Source organism: Cervus canadensis, chromosome 21 (assembly GCF_019320065.1).
Source record: "Cervus canadensis isolate Bull #8, Minnesota chromosome 21, ASM1932006v1, whole genome shotgun sequence".
Taxonomy (NCBI): Eukaryota; Metazoa; Chordata; class Mammalia; order Artiodactyla; family Cervidae; genus Cervus; species Cervus canadensis.
The window spans coordinates 44,454,109-44,475,293 of NC_057406.1; the positions used below are offsets into that span (position 1 = coordinate 44,454,109).

Here is a 21,185-nt window from a genome sequence, read left to right on the forward strand (position 1 = left end):
GTTCTTTCTATATCAACACATATATATTTAGCTCATTTAAAAAAAAGCTATCTAGTAGTCAATTCTTTGGATGTATTGTACTTAATATAACAAATCCCATATCAATGGACATGATGGTCGATCCCAGTCTTTTGCTATTATAAATAATGCTGCACTGAATATTCTTATATGCATATCTTTAATCACTTGTTCAAATGTATCTGTAGAAGAAATTTACAATATGGTCCTATTTAAATGCTTTTTAAAGTTTGATAGTGGAGCAGAGGCTACTAATGGTTCTCTGATACCCATTCTCCATTATTCTAAGAAAGAAGGACCTTCAACTGTAACTTGGCACACGGGCCCCCAGAGTTAAGACTATATGTCTCAACCTCCCTTGGAGCTAGATATAGCCATGTAAATAAGTTCTGGCCAAGGGGATGTCAGGAGAAGTGGTGAGGGAAGCTTCTAGGAAGTGTCCTGAAAAGAAGGAGTGTGTACCTCCCTTCCTTACTCTCCCCCTTGCTGGGAGGAATATGGGTGTTATCGCTGGTATGGAAGCAGCCATCCTGGATAAAGAACACAGACCAGCAACAAGCTAAAAGCCTGGGCCCCTGATGTGAGCTTTCATAGGAGCCGTGGAAAGCTTCTCTCCAGAGTTTGTTACTTAAGAGAGAAATAAACGTCTGCCATGTTTAAGCCACTGCGGTTTTATATTTTCCGTCAAGTCCAGCTTAAACCTTTTAATTCTAAACACAGATAGGGCTACGTTTTTTTCAAAGAGAATGCCTCTAGAGCACCTGTTATCCACAACGCATTCTTGGTGTTGTCCAATTTTTAAATCTTTGTCAAATTTATAAGTGATAAATGGTTATTCTTGTATACAGACCAATACAAATTCCTTGTCCATTTGTAAAGAAGCGGAAAAATGAAGAGATAAAGGATGATAAAAGAAAGGAGAAGACAGATTTTGATAAAGGGTAGTTTTTGTGTCCTTTATTATGATGAATAATTGAGCTAATTATTTTATATCATGAAGGACTCTAAGAATGTAGCTAACTGTGATAACTTAATGCCCCTCTGATTTGAAGATTTGTTTTCAGTATTAAAAAATAGAAGGGAACTTTCTCAGTAGGGAGTTCATAAACTCTTTACATAGAGAGACTAAGTCTGATCTTATCATGCAGCCATACAGTGTTCTCCTTTTCTTATCGCCCAGTCCATCATGGAGACTAACTGTAACTAGCCACAAAGCAAGAGCCCAGTAATTGATTTCTTCTTTACCTGCAGGAGTCACTGGTGACACTGACAAAAACTGGGATGACATTTTGTGTCTTGGCCCTGTCCAAAGAAAAGGAAATATATTTTAAAAACTCTATAAGCATTACATAATACATAGCACATGTAAAGGGAATCAATAGTCTCTAGAAGTTGTTCTACCTCTGTATTTTCATAGGTATTAATCCCTCTATTGATCAATGAAGGGCTGATGATGAACATAAGGGAGAAGAAGAGAACCAGCTATTCTTAGAAAGGGATTGTAAAGTTTTCAAACTAAACCAATATGATATACTAACCAGGGAAAATAAGTCAAAGTCAGTGAATGGTTTTTGTTGTACAAAATGGAAATAGCAGGATGACTAAGGGGCTTCCCTGGTGGCTTAGATGGTAAAGAATCCGCCTGCCGTGTGGGAGACCTAGGTTCAATCCCTGGGTCAGGAAGATCCCCTGGAGGAGGGCATGGCAACCCACTCCAGTATTCTTGCCTGGAGAATCCCATGGACAGAAGAGCCTGGCGGGCTACAGTCCATGGGGTTGCAAAGAGCTGTACACGACCGAGCAACTGCGCACAGCACTCCCAAATGAGAGGGAAAATGTTGTCAGATTGCATAGCAGATGCCTGCAAATTCACATCTAAAATACATGTACAATCCCACTTCCAATGGAAGAAAAAGAGAGTTGGAAAACCAGGGACTGAAAATGGTAATGTTTGATTGCAAGCCATCATTTTTAGAGGAAACATGGGCTTGTGATTAAGAGCCTGGACTCTCATTATGCTTCTTCACCCTTACCCTTCCATTTCCCCATCTTTCAAAAGGGATGGTAAGAATAGCACCTATCTCCTGAAATTGTTATAGGAGTTAGCATATGTCTTGCCCTTTGGACAGCATCAGAAGCATAGTAAGGGTCATATAGGTGTAAGCTCATGGAGAAAATACTCTAAGAATGGAAGATACTTGGTGTGCTTGAAAACAGCAAGAGACTAGTGGAGCTTAACCAGTGAATAAAGGGGAGAGTGACAGCCAAGGTCAAAGAGACAACAAGACCCTGTAGGTCATTTACTAAGTGGAATAAAGATCATAAAATGAATCACTCTGAGTGCTGAGCTGAGAATAGGCTACAGAAGAGGCTGAGGGTCAGGTAGGGAGATCTGTTGGGATGCTACAGCTATTGAGAGGCAAGAGCTTACGGGGTCTCTTGGGATAGTAGTGGAAGTGGTGATATATTTGGAAAGTAGAGACTATAGGACTGGGTGATGGTTTGAATATGGGGTATGAGATAAAGAGCCCAGGAATTAAAGGATGAAATTGCCATCAATGGAGACAGAGAAGACTGTGGGGAAAAGGGAGGTTGGGAAGAACAAAGGTTCAGTTTGGAATATGATAAATTTGAGATATCTATTAGACCTCTAAGGGGACTAATATAAATATAAATACACTAATATAAATATATACTATTCTTCCAAGTGAACACCATGCTGGTTGGTTTAATTAATTCTTGCATTCTTCTAACATTATGCAATCACATATGGTCACTGCATAATATAAAAGACAGTCAGGTCCTTTGATGCATGTCGTCATAGGGTACCATGAATGCCACTGTGGAAAGACCCTAGCCTTTGGGGACAGGCATGTTTGAATCTTGTTTCTGACTCTTCTCGGCTCTCTCTCTTAGGCCTACCCGATGAAACTCAGCACATCTAAACTGCTTCTTCCAAGTATGGATACTAATTTTCTTTCAGCCTTACAGCCTTGTTGTAATTTCCAAACACAGATAATGTATGCAAAGTGCTTACTCATGATAGACGGATAGGGAAACAATTGCTTATACTTTCTTCAAAATAGATATCCAGATCTGTCTTCTTTCTGGTCCACTCTGTCTTATGAACCACCACAGTACTTGGAAAGAAGAGGAGGGGTAACTGACAACCCCTTTCATAAGAAACCCTGAATTAAAGTTCTTGAAACCAGGTTGTTTGAGAGGAGTAGACCACAAATATTGATACAAATTTGGGGAATCTGACCCACCTTATTGGGTTTCCCAAATGGCACTACTGGTAAAGAACCCACCTGCCAATGCAGGAGACATAAGAGATGCAGGTTTGATCCCTGGGTTGGGAATATCCCCTGAAGGAGAACATGGCAATCTACTCCAGTATTCTTGCCTAGAGAAACACGTGGACAGAGAAGCCTGGTGGGCTACAGCCCACAGAGTCGCAGAGAGACCCACTTTAGCACAGATTCTTAATATTCCAAGCTTTGTGGAAGTAGAGAAAGAGGAACGGGGTTATACATAATAATATCTAAACCTACAGTCCTAGAGCAACTTTAAATGAATTCCCAATAACAGTATCTAGCAGATGTTATTTGAAGCAGTTTGTGTTTGGTTTTCTCAACAATTCTCTTTATAATTCAGTGGAAGTGGATTTGCAGATTCTTTCATCAGTATATAGAAATCTTTGTCTCCGAAATGCAAACGAAGATTTAGACAGGTTCTCTCAGACCCAATGCCTTTCAACTTTTCCCCACCCCCTTCCCTCCCACTTGGACAAATACTCAGAGAGAGGGCTGTGAACTGTGTCCTTGGATGGTGTGGAGAGACCAGTGCAAGCAATCTTTTTTTATTTACCAGAAAGCTGGGAGCCACTACGTCCTTGGCCTGCTCCCTGACCTGCCTCTCTCGATTAGGTCAGAAGCAGAGCATGGTGATGAGGAAATTACCTTCAGCTTGACCTTAAAGTCCCCACTGGCGTCAAACTAGCTCTTCTGTATGGACTCTTCTGTTGACATTTCTGACTGTACCTTTTACAAACTGAAGAAATAATTGCAGGTCCAGGAGAAGGAAGAGTAGGTGAAAGACACCAGCCAACGTAAGTCCCGTGGTGTGACAAGGACTTTGTAAATCAAAGAGCTGCAGATGCTGGTCATTCCAGAGGCTAAATGTGCTCTCTTCACCCCTCTGTAATTACCGAACAATGGCTGGAGGAAAGAAGTCTGCTCTTAACCTTCTTACTTCTGCAGACTTGTTTGCAGGGGCTTTTTTAGCAATGTTGTCTGTGTGGACTGTAATCAAATACACTCAGTTCACCCACAGATAAAATCTTCATGAAGAAAAAGGACAACTTCTTTTAGACTTACAAAGAACTTGTAAGCTTTAAATACATGGTATATGCTTTGAAGGACTATCAGTTGAAATCAAATGTTTAACTTAACTGACCAGCAAGACAAATAACAGGATTAAAATAAACTGACAGTAATAATCAGTAATAATAGTATTACTTCTTTAGAGCTAAGCACTGGGCTAAGTGATTTACACACCATCTTATTTAAAGCTCAGGTAAGTCCATAAAGTAAAACAATCATCCCCATGATATAGGTGAGAAAATGGAGGCTTAGGGAAATTAAGCAAACCCCCAAGGTCAAACAGTTCATAAGTAACAAAAGTGGGATGAAGACTAGTTTATCAAACCCCACAGGCTTCTATGTTCCTATAATTTCATCCCATCCTTTATACCTAGAATTGCATATATCTGCAAATATGCCTATAAATGCAAAATGTAACTGATTTAGCAGAAATTTTATAAACAAATGTTAACATTTCTCTATAAATTAGTGACTTTATGTGTCTCTATTTTCCACTGTTTCTACTTCTATTATTTCTCTGCATATATTATACTTTTTTTTTTAATACTTTTCTTTTTAAAACTGTGAAAGACACCTCTGTTTGTGATTGTGTGTCTGAGCTGTGGGTAATCTATAGATTTTTTTTTTCTTCTTTAGTGTCTCTTATTTACATTATCTATTTAATTCTTTCCCATTTTCCCCTTCTCTTTCTTACCTGACTGATCTCTTTTTATGGCCATAATATGAAGCTTAACTATATTCTTATTTATTGTGTTCATTTAAAGGAGTTCTTGTTTTCTGTTCTTTGTTACAAATGGCTTTATAATGACACAAAATTGACTTTTATATTTTGTGGTTTTGCCAGGCTCAGCTTTCTTTGATCATATGTTATTTGCATCTATTAAGTGTCTTCCTTTTGACTGTAAAGTCTTTGCTAGGAAGAAAAAGGGCCTTCCTATCTTTGAATGTCCTACAAGGCCTAACAGAGAGCTTCTAATAAGTGTATAAACAAAATGAAATATTTAGAAGGCTCAAAATCCTGTGCCTGCCAGTGTATTCACAGCAACTGACAGGCAGGAAGAGATGTGGCTAAGAATTACAGACCATCTTCCTTATACTTGAAAGTGAAAGAAAGTGAAGTCGCTCAGTGGTGTCCGACTCTGCGACCCCATGGACTGTAGCCCACCAGGCTCCTCTGTCCATGGGGTTTTCCAGGCAAGAATACCGGAGTGTGTTGCCATTTCCTGCTCTAGGGATCTTCCTCACAGGGATTGAACCCGGGTCTCCCGCATGGTAGGCAGACGCTTTATCCTCTGAGCCACCAGGGAAGTCTCCTTACACTTGCGGTGGTCTCCAATCTTGGTGGCTAATTGAGGGCAGGCCCCGCTGTATACAGTTGGGATGGGGAACATCAAGCTGAAACCAGTTTTACCTCAACAAGTTGGGATCCGGGAGCGTTTCCAACCTATCCTTCAGGAAGGGGTTAGGGGAAGCTGGGTGAAGGCGCCAATCGATTCTTCAGTCTGGGCTCGATCCGCCCCCACTCCGGTAGTAGGGGATGGGAGTGCGGCTGGCCAACCGAAAGGCGGGAGGCACCGTCACCGCGCTCGCGGCCGCGCGGACCCGGGGCGACTCCACCCGCAACGCCCCGCCACCGACCCCCGCTCCCTCTGCTGTGGCCCGTGCGCCCCAGGCGCCGCTCCAGGCCCCTGGGCAGAGGTGTCTCCCCACTCCGTCCCCTCCCGGGGCTCCCTCCAGGTTCTTCCCCCATCTCCCCATTTCAGCTCCTCTGGGGTACCCGAGTCCTCGGCGACGCCCTCCCGCCGGGTCACGCCATCCTCGTGGCCCACCTTTCTCTCTTCCCACCGCTGAGCTGCAGTCTGTGAAGTAGGGACAGTGATTCCTGCCGCATTTACCCAGAAAGTGACAAAGTGACCGGCAAAGAGGAGAGGCCATTATAACGTTTATTACTAATCAGCGTTCCTGCCGTCGTCCTCTCACCGCCCTGGCGCTGGTGGAGGGGAGGCCCGCATCCCCGCAGTCGGGAAACTCCCAGGCTGGCAGCCCCGCCCCGCGCCGCCCCCCGGGCCGCGGGCCACGCCCCCGCCGGCCTGCCCGCTCCTCCGCCTGCCGCGCTAGGCGCCGGCCCCGCAGCCTCCGCCAGACCCGCGGAGCACGGCGACATGGCCGGCGGCCACCGCCTCCTGCTAGAGAACGCGCGGCAAGTGGTGCTGGTGTGCGCCCGCGGCGAGCGCTTCCTGGCCGGGGACGCGCTGCGCAGCCTGGAGGTGCTGGAGGGCGCCAGCCTGGTGGTGGGCACGTAAGTGGCCGCGCCGTCTGGGCCGTGGGCCGCTTGCTGCGGGGACCAGTCTGCCAAGTGCTCTTTCTATAACTTGTGCACTGTGGAGGGAAAGGAGGTAACAGGCTTCCCGGGGAGATGGTTGTACGCCTGCCTTTCAGGCGCCTATTGCTAACGTGTTTGGCCGCTTTGGGTTGTCATTCACTTGGAAAAGAAAAACACTCTCAAGCTGCACAACCCACTGAGCCGCATCAGGATCGCGCCTCTGCTGATAAAATACGATTGCGGCGATCAGAAAGGGTAGGGGTTCTCTCCAATGCTTCCTGAAGTGTGGACAGGGGCCACCTGCCTCAGATGGCCTGAGTTGTTTGTTTGTTTTTTTAAGACAGATTTCTGATCCCTCCCCACCTCCGTATTCCCAGATCTCCCCCCAACAAGTTTTATTGAGATGTAATTGGCATACAGCACTGTATAGATTTAAGGTGAACAGCATAATGAATTAACTTACATACATCATGAAATGATTACCAGCAAGTATAGTGAGCATCCATCCTTTCATACAAAGAAATAGAAAGAAAAAAAAATGTTTTCTTTGTGACCAGAACTCTTAGGACTTACTCTCTTAACAACTTAATGTATAACATGTAGCAGTGTTCATTATATTTATCGTGCTATACATTACATCCCTAGTACTTATGTATCTTATAACTGGAAGTTTGTACATTTTGATTACTTTCGTCCAGTCCCCGCCACCCGCTCCGCACCTATCTTCAGGTCTTTTGAATCAGGATCTCTGTGGGTGAAGTTTTGAGATCGGAATTTTTACAAAGCGTATCTCCCACCTACTTCTACTGTACGCCAGAACTTGAAACCCACAGAAGCCCTTTATGTGGTAATGGTTTGGGGTGATAGAAAATTAAAATTCAGCCACCAGAAAGAGAGGACATTTTTCAGTTATTTTCATTTAACCTTCTGAGAGTAAAAGAACAGCAGAGAAAAAAAAAAAAAAAAAAGAACAGCAGAAGCTTGGAAGGCAGACTTGGAGTGGGCCTGGGGGTTGGATTCCCATCTGAATTGAAGAGCCAGTGACGCTGAAATTACACGAGTTTCATCCCTTATCTGAGGCTGCTTAGGGTTGTGTAAGAGCCCAGTTTTTAGGGACTCTCTGTGTGTTTAATTAACAGAGGAATAAAAATATTCCCAGTGTTATGGTCAAAAATTTGTTAAAATCACTTAACAAGAATTGCATGGATATAGGAACCTAGGGTCAATTGATAGCCATATTCCACGGAGTTCCAAGGATCTAGACTCCTACCCTCTGCTCAGCTGAGCACTCCACTCTTCCTCACAGTCACTCCATCGTCCAAGACGCCTGTGCCTTCTCCCATTATGGTGTCTCCATTCCAGCCGGTAGGAAGGAAGAGAAGAAACTCCTACTGGCTAGAACTTAGTCACGTGGCCTCACCTGGCTGATGGGAGACTTGGAAATGAAGTCTTTACTCTGGGTGGTCAAGACTTCAGCTAAAATTTAGGAATCTAGCACTGTGGGAAAAGGAAACATTGATCCTGGGGAACAACTAGCAATCTCTGCCACACATGACTTTTTGCCTTGCGTGTGGCTAGAGTCAATTTCCAAAGACAAAAGCTTAAGAAGGAAATACAATAAATATTGACTGACTGAAAGTAAGTTCATTATACTTACTGGTAATCATTTTATAGTTAAAATCATTGGTCAAATTTTTCACAATATTTCCTCCAAATTTAGTGATAATTTCTTGATTTTTCTTCAGAGATGGGTTCATAAAAGCCATTGGTCCTGCTGATGCTATCCAAAAACAGTTTTCAGAAGAAACATTTGAAGAAAGAATTGACTGTTCTGGGAAATGCATCTTGCCAGGTATTAACCTCTTTTGCAATAAAGGCCTGAAAGCAGTTTTAATAAAGAGGAATAGTAGTAGCTTGTTTTAAATAAGGTCTCACAATATATGAAAATATAATATCTGCCATTTATTGAATTCCTACTAGTAAATGTCTAACTGCTTTACAGACACATTTTCTTGTTGAATGACACTGAACTGCCTTGTAAGTATCATTGTCTACACATCATAGATTAGAACACTGACGTTTATGTGTGAAATATCTTACCCAAGATCTCTAAACAGGTAAAGGACCAGCTGGAATCAAATGCACTCATTCACTCCACTTCTTTCCACTCACATGCTGAAAAGAAACCAGCTGTGTTGGGTTTGGGTTTGGGGTTCAAAAGCTGTCCAAAGAATTTTATTAATCCATTGCACAGGGGAGGCAAATAGGGCAAGCTGCTCTCTCTAATTCTAGAATAGACTCTAAATTTGTATAGAGTATGAGACAAAGGGCCCATCTCCAGGCAGAAAAAGCATAAGCCAAAGAACCCTAGAGATTTCACCAAAGTTCATTTTTATCTTTAGTGATTGACAACAGAATCAGTTTATTAGCCACCATATCCTAAATTATCCATGTTTTACAGTTTCCCTGGTGGCTCAGGTGGTAAAGAATCTGCCTGCAATACAGGAAACCCAGTTGGATCCCTGGGTTGGGAAGATCCCCTGGAAAAGGAGATGGCAAACCACTCCAGTATTCTTGCCTAGAAAATCCCATGGACAGAGGAGCCTGGTGGGCTACAGTCCATGGGGTCACAAAGAGTCAGACACGACTGAGCACTAACACTTTTCTCCAACATGGCTATTATGTAATCATCTGAAACAAAGTTCACACCAATTTTGAGTTTTGTGCAGACATTGAGGCTAGGGTTTATACTTTAAAAATGTGTACTCTGTATACATGAGAGAACTTCTACTGTCTGGCTCTTGGGGGTCAGGAGAGAAAGTCAGGGTGAAATCTGAGGAGAAAGAGCAGAATGTGGTAGAGAAAGCAATCCAAATAGGGACTTTTGGTTTTACTCTAATCAAAGCCACTAATGAACCATTTTTACTTTAAATGTTACTTTAACCATAGTTACTTTAAATGCTCTGGAAAGACACAGTTTACCAAATTGTACCTGCATAAACAAAAGTTCCAAGTGGTTGCTTTAAGGTTTCTCTTTAATTAAAACATATTTCTTTCTTGAAGAAAGACTTATCTTTATAATTTCATATTTTGACTTCTCAAAGTGGAGGGTAGGGATTGTATTGTTCTTTTTCACACCTAGATTATTCTTTGGTGATAGAGTCCTTGGGTTTGCTCAACTAGTAGGTTTGACATTCTGTTCTAAATTCTTGTTTGGAGAGCATGGATTTATTGGGCAAAAGGAGCTGTGTTTCTTTGAAGGATGTTTTCATCATGCTGATTCAGTCTTCCATTAGAGCCTTCTAGACCAACCATGGAGAGTCTTCTTGGAACCACGCAGACGCCTTCTTCCCCCTCCACCGTCCTCCAAGATGGGTATCACCGTCATGCTTTCCCGAGAACCATATTAGAGTCTGTCTACTGTCCAAGTGCTTTTGATTTCATAACTGTAAACATGATGTGATTTATTGATTACAGGTTTAGTGGATGCACACACACATCCAGTGTGGGCTGGAGAAAGAGTTCACGAGTTTGCAATGAAGGTAATTGCAGCAGACAATGGCAAATCAAAATAAAGCACAAATATACACAAAACTTCTTCTAGAGTTTGTAGGCTGTTAGACTTTACAACAAATGTCTATGTGTCTATTTAATGGATATTTTTTACTAGCTTTGACTATGGAGCTAAGTTACTACAAAGTTAACTAATTTATGACTTGGTGCCAAATCTTTATGCACAGGGCTGTCAATAGTTTGAAGTATAATAGTTTTCAAGATATTTTAGCTGCCAAATGCTCCTGTTAAAATAGAGTTTTACCTGGTTTGCTCACTAATTTCCCCTCTTTTCCCCCATTCCATTCCCTGGTAGCCTTTAAAGGGACTCCAGGAAGCAGTTTGAAAATCACCACTCACTGGGGTCAAAGTTGGAAAAATATATTATTAATCACAAAATAAAATAAGCTTTATATTGTTCCTACAGAAAAATGAGACATTAAGAAACATAAATTATAGTCTTTTATCAGGCATTAATTAGCCACAGTCAACCCTCACATCCCTGGTTTGAGCCACTTTCACACTGTTTATTTGCTTGTTTTTAGTAGACCTTTTTAGAGCAGTTTAGGTTCACAGCACAATTGTGTGAAAGGTTCCAAGATTTCCCATATACCACTGGCCCCCAACTTCTGTCCAAAGCATAGCCTTTTCCATTTTCAACATCCCTGACCCGAGATGTACATTTGTCAGCATGGATGAACCTACAGTGACACATTATTATCACCGATAGTCCACAGTTCTTGTTACTGTTGACCCTTGCTGTTGTGCATTCTCTGGGTTTGAGGAAATGTCTGCTGACTGCCTCCACTACTGTAATATCATACAGGGTAATTTTACTGCCCCCCCCCCCAAATCCTCTGTGCTCTCCCTATTCTCTCCTCCTAAAAACTAGTAACTGCTGACCTTTCTACTGTTGCCATAGTTTTGCTTTTTCCAGAATGTCATATGGTTGGAATCCTACAGTATGTAGCCTTTTCAGATTGAGTTTCCTTCATATTTTTTCTTCACACTGTGTTTTCAAAAACTGTGTATCCTAACAGCCAAATTGGATGATTTAAGAAAAAGAAAAAAAATTTATTCAAGTATTGTCTATCTTTCTCAACAAGCTAGAGTTGTTTTTTTTAAGACTTTATTAAACCACTGAATTTCAGAGCCAAAAATGTAGAGGTTTGCAGCCCAGTTCTCTAATTATCTGATGCAGAAAGGACTGAGCCCACCAGCTTTTTGTGAACATGAAATCCTTGAAGATCATTTATTATCAAACCATTGAAACTTTCCTTAAAAGCTCTAGTTTGCAATACCTTGAATGGGACAGAATTAAGATCAAAGGAAAGGGTTTGGCAATGGGGGCCCCAGGATGGCACATTTTACACCACCTTCCTTGCAGCTCAGAGTAACAGCAGGATCTCAGAAGAGCCTTTTTTTTTCTTGAGTGACAGAGGTCAGGCCTGAAACTCTAGGTGGCCAAATACCGAGGGGTGCAAATGCTCTGGGTCTGTTGGTGGAGACTCAGGTAACGACAGCGGGATCCCCTAATCGCCTAAGCTTCACTTTCTCATAGGTGCTGAGATCAGCTGGTATACACTGGGACTAACTGGATTGTTAAAATACTTTTGTACCTGTTGGTAAATTGTCGCTACCCTGAGACCCCAGGTCCCTACCACGTCTCCCATCTCTGCCACCCTGGTCCCTTCCTGGCATACCTCTGACTCCCACAACTCCCCACCACCCTGGCAGAGTAGGGAGTTCTAGAATTGTGTGTCCCAGCATCCTTTCTGATTGGCTATGGTGCCTACGTCATACCAGTTGTCAATCATGTTGAATATCATCCCTGGACATAGGTTCTGCAGACCTGCCTGCAGCCTCCCTTCATTTTCCAGACCTAAGGGTGACCCCGTGTGTTCAGTTGGCAGGAGCCACATACATGGACATCCATCGGGCTGGAGGAGGGATCAACTTCACGGTGGAGCGCACCCGCCAGGCCTCTGAAGAGGAGCTGTATAGCTCCTTCCAGCAGCGGCTTGGGTGCATGATGCGGGCAGGGACCACGCTGGTGGAGTGCAAGAGTGGATACGGCCTCAGCCTGGAGACAGAGCTCAAGATGCTGCGGGTGATTGAGCGTGCCCGGCGGGACTTGGACATCGGCATCTCGGTCACTTACTGCGGAGCCCACTCTGTGCCAAAGTAACCTCAACAGAAGGGACCGGGGTTTAACTCGGGCAGTTAAAAACCAGAAGGGGTCATGTGGGGGCTTCTGAGTGGGGGCTGTGTTCTCCAGGGGCCTAAGGGGCACCAGCACTTGGGCTCTTGCAGAGGAACCAGTAGAACCTTTGGAAAGGTGTTCTGATTCTAAAGGTCAGTCATCTCACACGCATGGTTTTAGACAGGTGGTCTCCATCAGACCCACCCATTTGCAAGTCTCTTCATGGTGAAGGAAAAAGAGATGTTCACAACTTTTTTTTTTTGGTCAGCAAAAAGAAATTGCCCTGATCAGTTCAGTTCAGTTCAGTCGCTCAGTCATGTCCAACTCTTTGCGACCCCATGAATCGCAGCATTTTTAAAATGACAGATGCTCATTTAAGTAGTTTCCCATGACAGTGATCACAGAGGCACCTTTTATATAACACCCTGTAGAGGTGGAGCAAGTCTTGACATCAAGATGACTCAGCTGGTTTTTGTTTCTGTTCATCTGTTTGCTTGTTTAGCAGCAAACACTTTTGTTTTATTGTAAATGTGTTTTTCAGCTTTTCTCTTGATCTAAAAAGCTTCTCCCCTGTGGATTTGCCATAGAGAATTCTCTACCCTTCTGTCCCTGCATCTTGTCTGTCCTGGAATCACTACATCAGAAGGCCCACAGTTCCAGAACCAAAAGATCCAAAAGAGATCCAGACTACAAAGCTCATAGGGTGTTGCCTAAGAAGTTTTAAGTTGTAGTAACTTAGAGAATAAATGCCACAGGCTTACAAAAATGGTTTGATTATTTAAATAGCCCATTTAATTAAATAATATTTAAAATTAATAATTAAATCATTTCAGGTTTAATTCAATTTTTCACACTTATTTAGTTTTGTGAACTTTGAAAAATAGACATTTTAATGTTAATATTTGTTTACCATCCTCAATCAGAGGAACCAAAAAAATTAACATTGAAAATTATTGTGAAAAATTTACAAAATGAATTAAGTGGGAAGAAACATAAACACTGAATATTTACAGTGATGTTTGTTGTATGTATTTACCATTTATACTTCTGAAATTATTAAGACTTGAAACTGCACTCAGACTGCTGGGATATCCTATCTATGATAGTCTGTTTTTCATCATTTTTTTCAGTTGGAAAGACAATGTGACATGGTAGAAAAGTCTCAAACTTTGGAGAGACCTCAGACCTGGGTTTGAATCTAGCTAAGCTCCATCCAACTGGTTGATTTTAAGTTTTGATCATTAATTTTTCTGAACATGAATTGTTCATCTGTAAATCAGCAAAATAACACCTTTCCTATATGGTTGTCTCAAAAACAGAAACAACATATATAAGTACCTGTCTCCTCATAGTCCGCATCTGTCTACCCACCCAGGCGGTTTTTGCTGAGAGTTTTCTGTGTGCCAGACACACAGCTGATGTTTTACAGAAAAATTCTCCATCTGCCAGTGAGCCTGTGAGCTCTCCTCTTCATCCCCACAGTTAAAGGCCCAGAGGATGCCCCGTGACGTCTGCATCAGGTGTCCAAAGTTATACAGCCTGCAAGTGGTGGAGCTCTGGGGTTCTCTGACCCAAAAGCCCAGCCCATTCTCAGATATAACTACCCAGGAATCTTAGAATTTCAGGGTCTCCTTCTTCCCCTACGTCTGATGAGACAGAACTCCTTAGGCAGAAGCCTCTAGAAACTGTGGGGGAAGAAAAAGTCAGGATGATAGCTGGACCCAGGTATGGGGCCCACAGTTGGGTGTCAGGGAAGCATCCAGCATGTCCTCTAAGTGTCCTTGGCAAGAAGATTCAGGTTTTCAGCCAGGTGGCCTTGCTGACTTTCCCAAAGGCAGCCCCAGTATCCCAGAATGGGTAAGCCATCTGTCTCTCTGGCTCTAGGGCCAGTGTATACAGAAGTCTTGTCAATACCTCTGTTAGGCAGGCTTGTCCCAATTGTTAAGAGTCCTGAGTTATATATAGCTTTGATTCTTTCTTTACCTTTTTGAGGCTCAGGGTCACATATCTATAGTTTCTTAAGTTCTCCAAGTACCAAAGACCACTTTCTCCAACATTTTTTTTTTTTTTTAAACTTGCCTGTGGTGATCTCCTTTTCTTCTCTCAGAGGAAAAACTGCTTCTGAGGCCGCTGATGACATCATCAAAAACCACCTCCCAAGGCTGAAGGAACTTGGCAGAAATGGGGAAATACACGTTGACAATATAGATGTGTTCTGTGAAAAGGGTGTCTTTGACCTTGATTCCACCAGAAGAATTCTTCAAAGTGGGAAAGATATAGGGTTACAGATTAACTTCCATGGGGATGAACTCCACCCCATGAAGGCTGCTGAGGTATGGTTGTTCTCTTGCTCTTCCTTTGTCAACACTCGTGCTGTGGAAAACTCAATGAGTTTGTTCAAAGGAAGGAATGACCTTCTGAAAAGATAGAGGATGGGGAAATTTGTTAGAAATATGTGCGGGTTGGTCTGGTTGAGCTTTGGAATTCTTTTTTGCTGATCATTTGCTTTTATTATCTCCTCCTGGTGACACTAGTAGAAAAAAAAAAAAACCTTTGTGATCTCATTTACTAAATTCACAACCTATTTTGATTGTCATTCGAAGTCACCCTAGCACAGTCTCTTAATTTCACATGAAGCTTCTAGAGTTTTTCTGTGACAGCATTCAGACGAATTTTAGTGGAGCATACCTTAATAGTGACAGGATGATTTTCAAATTGTGAAGTCTTTCCCAGATTCATTTATTCATACTTGGAAGAAATTCAAAATCCCCTCCAAGTTTCATCTGAGTGACTACCTCTCTGGGATCCTTCCCAAACCTCTCTAAGAGTGGGTTATAGCCCCTCCCTGTCCTTGTTCCGCTGTTTAAAATCTCCTCTGTGATTCCTACTGGACATGAACACACTGAGGACCACACCCATGTCTTCTTGTGTGTGTGTGTGTCTGTGTGTGTGCACACGCTTAGTCACTCAGTCATGTCTGACCTTACCCAGCCTTATTTCCTGGAGGTTAACACAGTGCCTGGAGTGCAAATGGTCTTTAGAAAGGAAATATTTGTTAAATGAATGAGAACTGGGTGGTCAGCAAGATACTTCGGGCTGTAGAGAGTGACTGTGAATTAAATGTGAATTAAATCAATAGAAGTTGATAATTCCCTGGATAAGCAAATCAAGTTTGGGAAAGTTGAGGATGATTCCAAGATCAAAAGGGAACCTGCCTTGAGGAGCATCGTCTGCGCTGCCCACAAGCCCCCAGAGCCCCGATCCCAGTGCTCGTCTACCTGAGCCAGATGCTGCTGGGGGCTCTTCTTCCCTGCCCTGGGGAGGGCATCGCAGCCTCCCTGGCTCACAGTGGAACGCCAGCTATCAGTCTTCTTGCCTTGGAAGGCTCCTCATGTCATCTTTCAGCCTGGGGCACTTTGCGCATGTGTGTGCACGTGCGCGCATGTGTCAAAATTTGTCAAGTTGAGAAATAATCCACTTTAATACATTCTTATCCAAGCATTACCTCTTCTTGGTTGTCTTCTAACAACCTAGCATAAACTTTTCATCTGGAGGAAAGCCAAGTTCAAGAAGATAATCTAGGGACTTCCCTGGTGGTCCAATGTGTAAGACGCTGCGTGTCCACTGCCAGGGGCCCAGATTAGGCCCAGGAATTAAGACCCCGAAAGCTGTGAGGTGTGGCAGAAAAAAGAAGATATTTTCAGATTACACAAATGATTCCACACTCCTAAAGTCTGTTTTCTCACCTCATCTGTTTTCTCTGAGGCAATGGCATTCCAGGTGCCTTTCTTGTAAATTTATGATGTATAACAATCAGATTTCACTACCAGGTTTGCTCAATGTTTTATTCTGATTCATAAGATTCATAAAATTTTCTCTTCTAGCAAATGTTTAAAGATCTTGGTAAGCATTTGTGTGTAGGAATAGTTTTTGAAGTAGCATGCTAGCTAAATTTTCAAATGAATGTCCACCATAAACCCTTTACCCACTTGGAGGCTTGTGCTCACAAGAGGTAGTTGGCAATAATAGAGTATTGTTTATTGTTGTAGGAAAAACCATATGCTGGCACTTTATTGATTTGTTGTTGCCGTGCGTGAAACCTCTCTTTCTCTGTCCGTTCTGCTTAGCTTGGGGCGGAACTGGGAGCGCAGGCCGTCAGTCACCTGGAAGAAGTGAGTGATGAAGGCATCGCTGCCATGGCAACAGCCAGATGCTCTGCTGTCCTCCTGCCCACCACGGCCTACATGCTGAGGTGAGGCTGTTTTCCACCTCCACGCAGGAGCTGCAAGTACGAGCTATAAAGACACAGACTTCCAAGGTGCCCAAATACTATTTCATCACCCTTTTATAATTAGAAAAGAGGCTTCATACTTTAAAAAGCACACATAAGATGTTAGGAATACTCTGAATCCGAATGAGTTGCTTTCTAAGATGATGCAAGTGGGGACCATTATCCTCATAAATCCTACAAGTAAGAGGAAAGAGGAGATGTCTAAGTATATTTTGTGGCATCTCCCCAGGGATCTGGCTGTGTGCCTTCCATGGATTGAGTCTTTGTCTAGCTGTGGTAAGCAGGGACTGCTCTTCATTGCAGTGCACAGGCCTCTCGTTGCAGTGAGAGGCCTCTTGTTGCAGAGCACAGGCTCTAGGTGTCCGGGCTTCAGTGTTTGGAGCATATGGGCTCAGTAATTGCGGCTTGAGGGCTCTAGAGCACGGCCCGGAAGTCGTGACGCACAGGCTTGGCTGTCCCACAGCATGTGAAGTCTTGCCAGACCAGGACCGGGACTGCTCTCCCCTGCATTGGCAGGCAGGCCCCCGTCCACTGAAACACCAGAGAAGGCCTCCGTTCATCCTTTTAAAACATCCAGTTACCCTGCACAAAACAAAGTTCAGTTCTCCCTGGACTCTTCTCTTTTGCAATAGTTGTCACTGAATGAAATCTGTCCTCACCATATTAACTAGCGTCCATCTTTGTTCATCTTTGATTCAACTTTTGAGCCATGTCCTAAAGACTGAATTGTATTTGGTCAAGGAGATCAGGGAAATACCCAGTCCAGTAAAAGCACAGACATTGTACATCTTAGATTCTTGGACCTTCAGATGAATTTTAAAGAACCTACAAAAATGTTTGAGACTCCCACCTTCCAAAAAGGAGAGGGAGAGATGTGAATTTTAAAATTGCAAAATGAAAGTTAACTTTAAAGGCATTATTTAAACCTTGTTGTTTATATTTTGGAGTTCTAAAAAATTTATTATGTTTGAAAACAATTTTCAGTTATACTTTTCTTTCTTCACAAGAGTGTCTCAATGTAGTGATTGTCATGATAATCCCCAATTAAAGAAGTTAGTCATACCCAAGTGATTTCAAAAGCCGGATGATAAAAATCAGGAATCCTGGGGTGATGCCAGATCCCACCACTAATCACTTAATCTTGAGTTTCTGTTTCTTCTTCCAGAACGTGGAGGAGCTGGATATCTTGTTGTTGTTGAGTTGCTAAGTGGTGTCTGACTCTGCGACCCTGTGAACCGCGGCCTGCCGGGATATCTTAAATCTGCTTCAATTCTGAACATCTTCAGATGTTCTTCAAAATTTCCACTTCTTGAGACTGATATCTTTCTTCCCTCTTCTCCTTAGACTGAAGCAACCTCGAGCCAGGAAAATGTTAGATGAAGGAGTAATAGTGGCCCTGGGCAGCGATTTTAACCCTAATGCATATTGTTTTTCAATGGTAATTATTCTTAACATGCATTTCTGAGCAGACTGAAACTTCTACCAAGCATATAAATAATTTAAAAATATTTCACTGACTGGTAAAATGTATCAAAGATCTAAAAATATCTTCCGGTGAAACAAGAAAAAGAATGTGTAGACAGCAGTATAATTGCATATTTCTGTGCCTCTTGATTGCCTCCAGGCTTAGGGAGAGGAGAAAAAGGCTCTATTATGCTTTGATGCAGCCTTGGGCATTGTGGTTTTACAATAACCTATTCTCCCCCTCAGAACTGAATAATCTCAAAGAAGTTTTAGTAAGCAAATATGGAGGTGAGCTTCCTATGACAGTAAGTGACCTTGAAAAGTAGTGTTCGTGCTCACGTTCAACTCTTTCTGCAACCCCCTGGACTGTAGCCCACCAGGCTCCTCTGTCCATGGAATTTTCCAGGCAAGAATACTGGAGTGCATTGCCATTTCCTCCTCCAGGGGTCTTCCTGACCCAGGGATCAAACCCGCATCTCCTGCATTAGCAGGCGGATTCTGTACCACTGAGCCACTAGGGGAGACCCTTGAAAAGTAATAAATAAATATTAAATACATATGGGGTGGGTGGGTGAGCAATCCCTGTAATAAAGAAATCTTTCCCAAAGCATAAGAATCTTTACATTTAAATTTAAAATTTTTCTCATATTAATTCACCCTGCTCTACTTAGGCATTTATCTATCATTATTTGTTGTGCTTTGTTGAGAAATGTTCTAGGTGGCAGTTGTCTAGTTGCTTTTCTTCAATGCTTTTCTCTTCCCGTCTTAGCCAGTGGTCATGCATCTGGCGTGTGTGAACATGAGAATGTCCATGCCCGAGGCCTTGGCTGCTGCCACCATCAATGCCGCTTATGCCCTGGGAAAATCCCACACACAGGGATCTTTGGAAGTTGGCAAGCAGGGAGATCTTATTATCATCAATTCACCCAGGTGAGTGTTCTCCCAAGTAAGCCATTTTATTGTATGAAAATAAAAGTGTTAGTAGCTTAGTCGTGTCCAACTCTCTGCGACCCCATGGACTGTAGCCCACCAGACTCCTCTGTCCATGGGATTCTCCAGGCAAGAACACTGGCGTGGGTCACCATTCCCTCTCCAGGGGATCTTCCTGATCAGGGGTTAAACCCAGGTCTCCTGCACTGCAGGCAGATTCTTTACTGTCTGAGCCACTGAGGAAGCCCCATTCTATTGTGTGTCCACTGTCATGTGGAGACTTGGTTAAAACCCCCTTCCACTGATGATTCGTGTCAGGCTCTGTGTAAGCTCAGAGAAGCTACCCGGTCTTCTCATTGTCCCCCTTTTCTAAGCAAAAAGTCTCCCTCCAGGTCCTAAACTGCAGGGTAGACCAACTTTTCTGGTCTCTTGTCTGTCTTCCATCTTTCGTAGATCTCTGGGTCTCTGCTCTGTTTGCCTGGACCTTGGACCTGTGCTGCTCTTTGACGTGGGTTTTGTTTTTCTTCTTGTGCGCTGACCTTTGCTGCTTGCACTGAGCCCTGCAGGTCACAGCTCTAGCTTGTCGCCCTGGTTCTAATTCATTACCTCTCTGACTTTTCCTTCCTACTGCATGCCAAAAGCTTCGCTGCAGTTATTCTGCCTCTGGTTTTGTACTTTTCACCCACAGTCTGCTGCCTCGTGGACCTCCAGTGTAACAATTTGAGTCTTATTGTTCTAAATCTTAAAGTTGTGAATTCTATGGTGTCTGGACCCTAGCAAGTCCTCATGTTCAACAGAAGAGGGTGGCTCCATAATTCTACTCTTGAGGGGATCATAAGCTATTGTCTCATGGAAAGTAATGCTAATGTTACAATTTATGCATCAGTTAACTGAATCAAATATTTTAAGATCAGATATTTAATATCATTAAACAATGCTTGATTTATCATAGACTGATTATCATGGTACTCTGTCATTTTTTTTAAAGCCCAAATATTAACTACTAAGTATAAATAAATTTTTAGAGAATGTATTTTGAAATTAGCATTTACTGACAAAGTAATCATTTTGACTTGTATGCATTAATGTTTGATTTCTTTCTAGATGGGAGCATTTGATTTACCAGTTTGGAGGCCATCATGAATTAATTGATTATGTTATCGCTAAAGGAAAAGTCATCTATAAAAAATGATAGATCTATAAGGAAAGAGGAGACTCTTCGACTGTATAAGTCAATACAGTTATGTTAAGAGTTAAAATACCTTAGTAGTTTAGCAGAATGATGTCATTTAAGTATATTTCAATATTTTGTTAATCCACTTGAGAAACCCAAGGGATTCAATTATTTTAACATATGCACATTGACATATAACCAGGTAAACAACTTGTGATGATAGTCTCAAACATTAACTTCACAAAGTTTTGTTATAAATATTCTGCAGATTAATTCATTAGTGTCCTCTGAGGGGAGGGTGTTCTTCTATTTCTAATTTCTTCTCAACCCTTACAATAGAACTTCATGGCAGAGTTCAAGACTTGTCATTTTATACACAAGTACAGGGACCTTCTTGTAATGGATGCATTTTGATCAAATCCAATAGTACAATTTTTTAAAATTGTTTTTAAGTTTTGATTCTTCACATTAATTACAAATGTCTGAAAAATTTTATAGCTCTCAATAAATACTTTCTATCACTATTATTGTTGTTGTTTATAGCAACATGAGAAATCAGTCAGTGGTGTTGTCTATTAGAGCTTTTAAGGAAATGAACAAATTACAGAAGAAAGTGGATTACATATAGGAAAAGTGGATGATTATATAAATGGGTGTCTCTAAAGCCTTATGAGTTTACTTGAAATCTTTTAAAATGCTTTCATCATCTTAATAATCACAGCTTCATGATCAAACTATGTTCTGTTTAGGAAGAGATGACTAGACAAGTAAATAGTACCCAAAGTATCACCCATTTCAAGTGGATAAAGCCTGAATCAATGAGTCTCTACTGTATTCAGTAGAGA

At 42.2% G+C, this 21,185-nt stretch overlaps 2 protein-coding genes across 2 annotated transcripts in view; one reads left to right on the forward strand and one right to left on the reverse strand.

Moving 5' to 3' along the window:
- Window positions 1–6,370, reverse strand: part of CCDC38 (coiled-coil domain containing 38) — a 35,804-nt gene extending 29,434 nt beyond the window's left edge. Inside the window, 2 exon segments of the mRNA XM_043440377.1 lie at window positions 1,264–1,320; window positions 6,233–6,370. Of these exon segments, the coding sequence (XP_043296312.1) occupies window positions 1,264–1,320; window positions 6,233–6,338 (163 nt within the window). The 5' untranslated portion in view covers window positions 6,339–6,370.
- A 128-nt stretch (window positions 6,371–6,498) lies between these two features.
- On the forward strand, window positions 6,499–20,864 carry AMDHD1 (amidohydrolase domain containing 1). The gene is made up of 9 exons (XM_043441510.1): window positions 6,499–6,702; window positions 8,472–8,578; window positions 10,204–10,268; window positions 12,185–12,462; window positions 14,589–14,814; window positions 16,609–16,733; window positions 18,117–18,210; window positions 19,006–19,166; window positions 20,271–20,864. The coding sequence occupies exons 1-9, from the start codon at window positions 6,566–6,568 to the stop codon at window positions 20,356–20,358; spliced, it is 1,281 nt and encodes a 426-aa protein (XP_043297445.1). The 5' UTR covers window positions 6,499–6,565; the 3' UTR covers window positions 20,359–20,864.
- The last annotated feature ends 321 nt before the right edge of the window (window positions 20,865–21,185 follow it).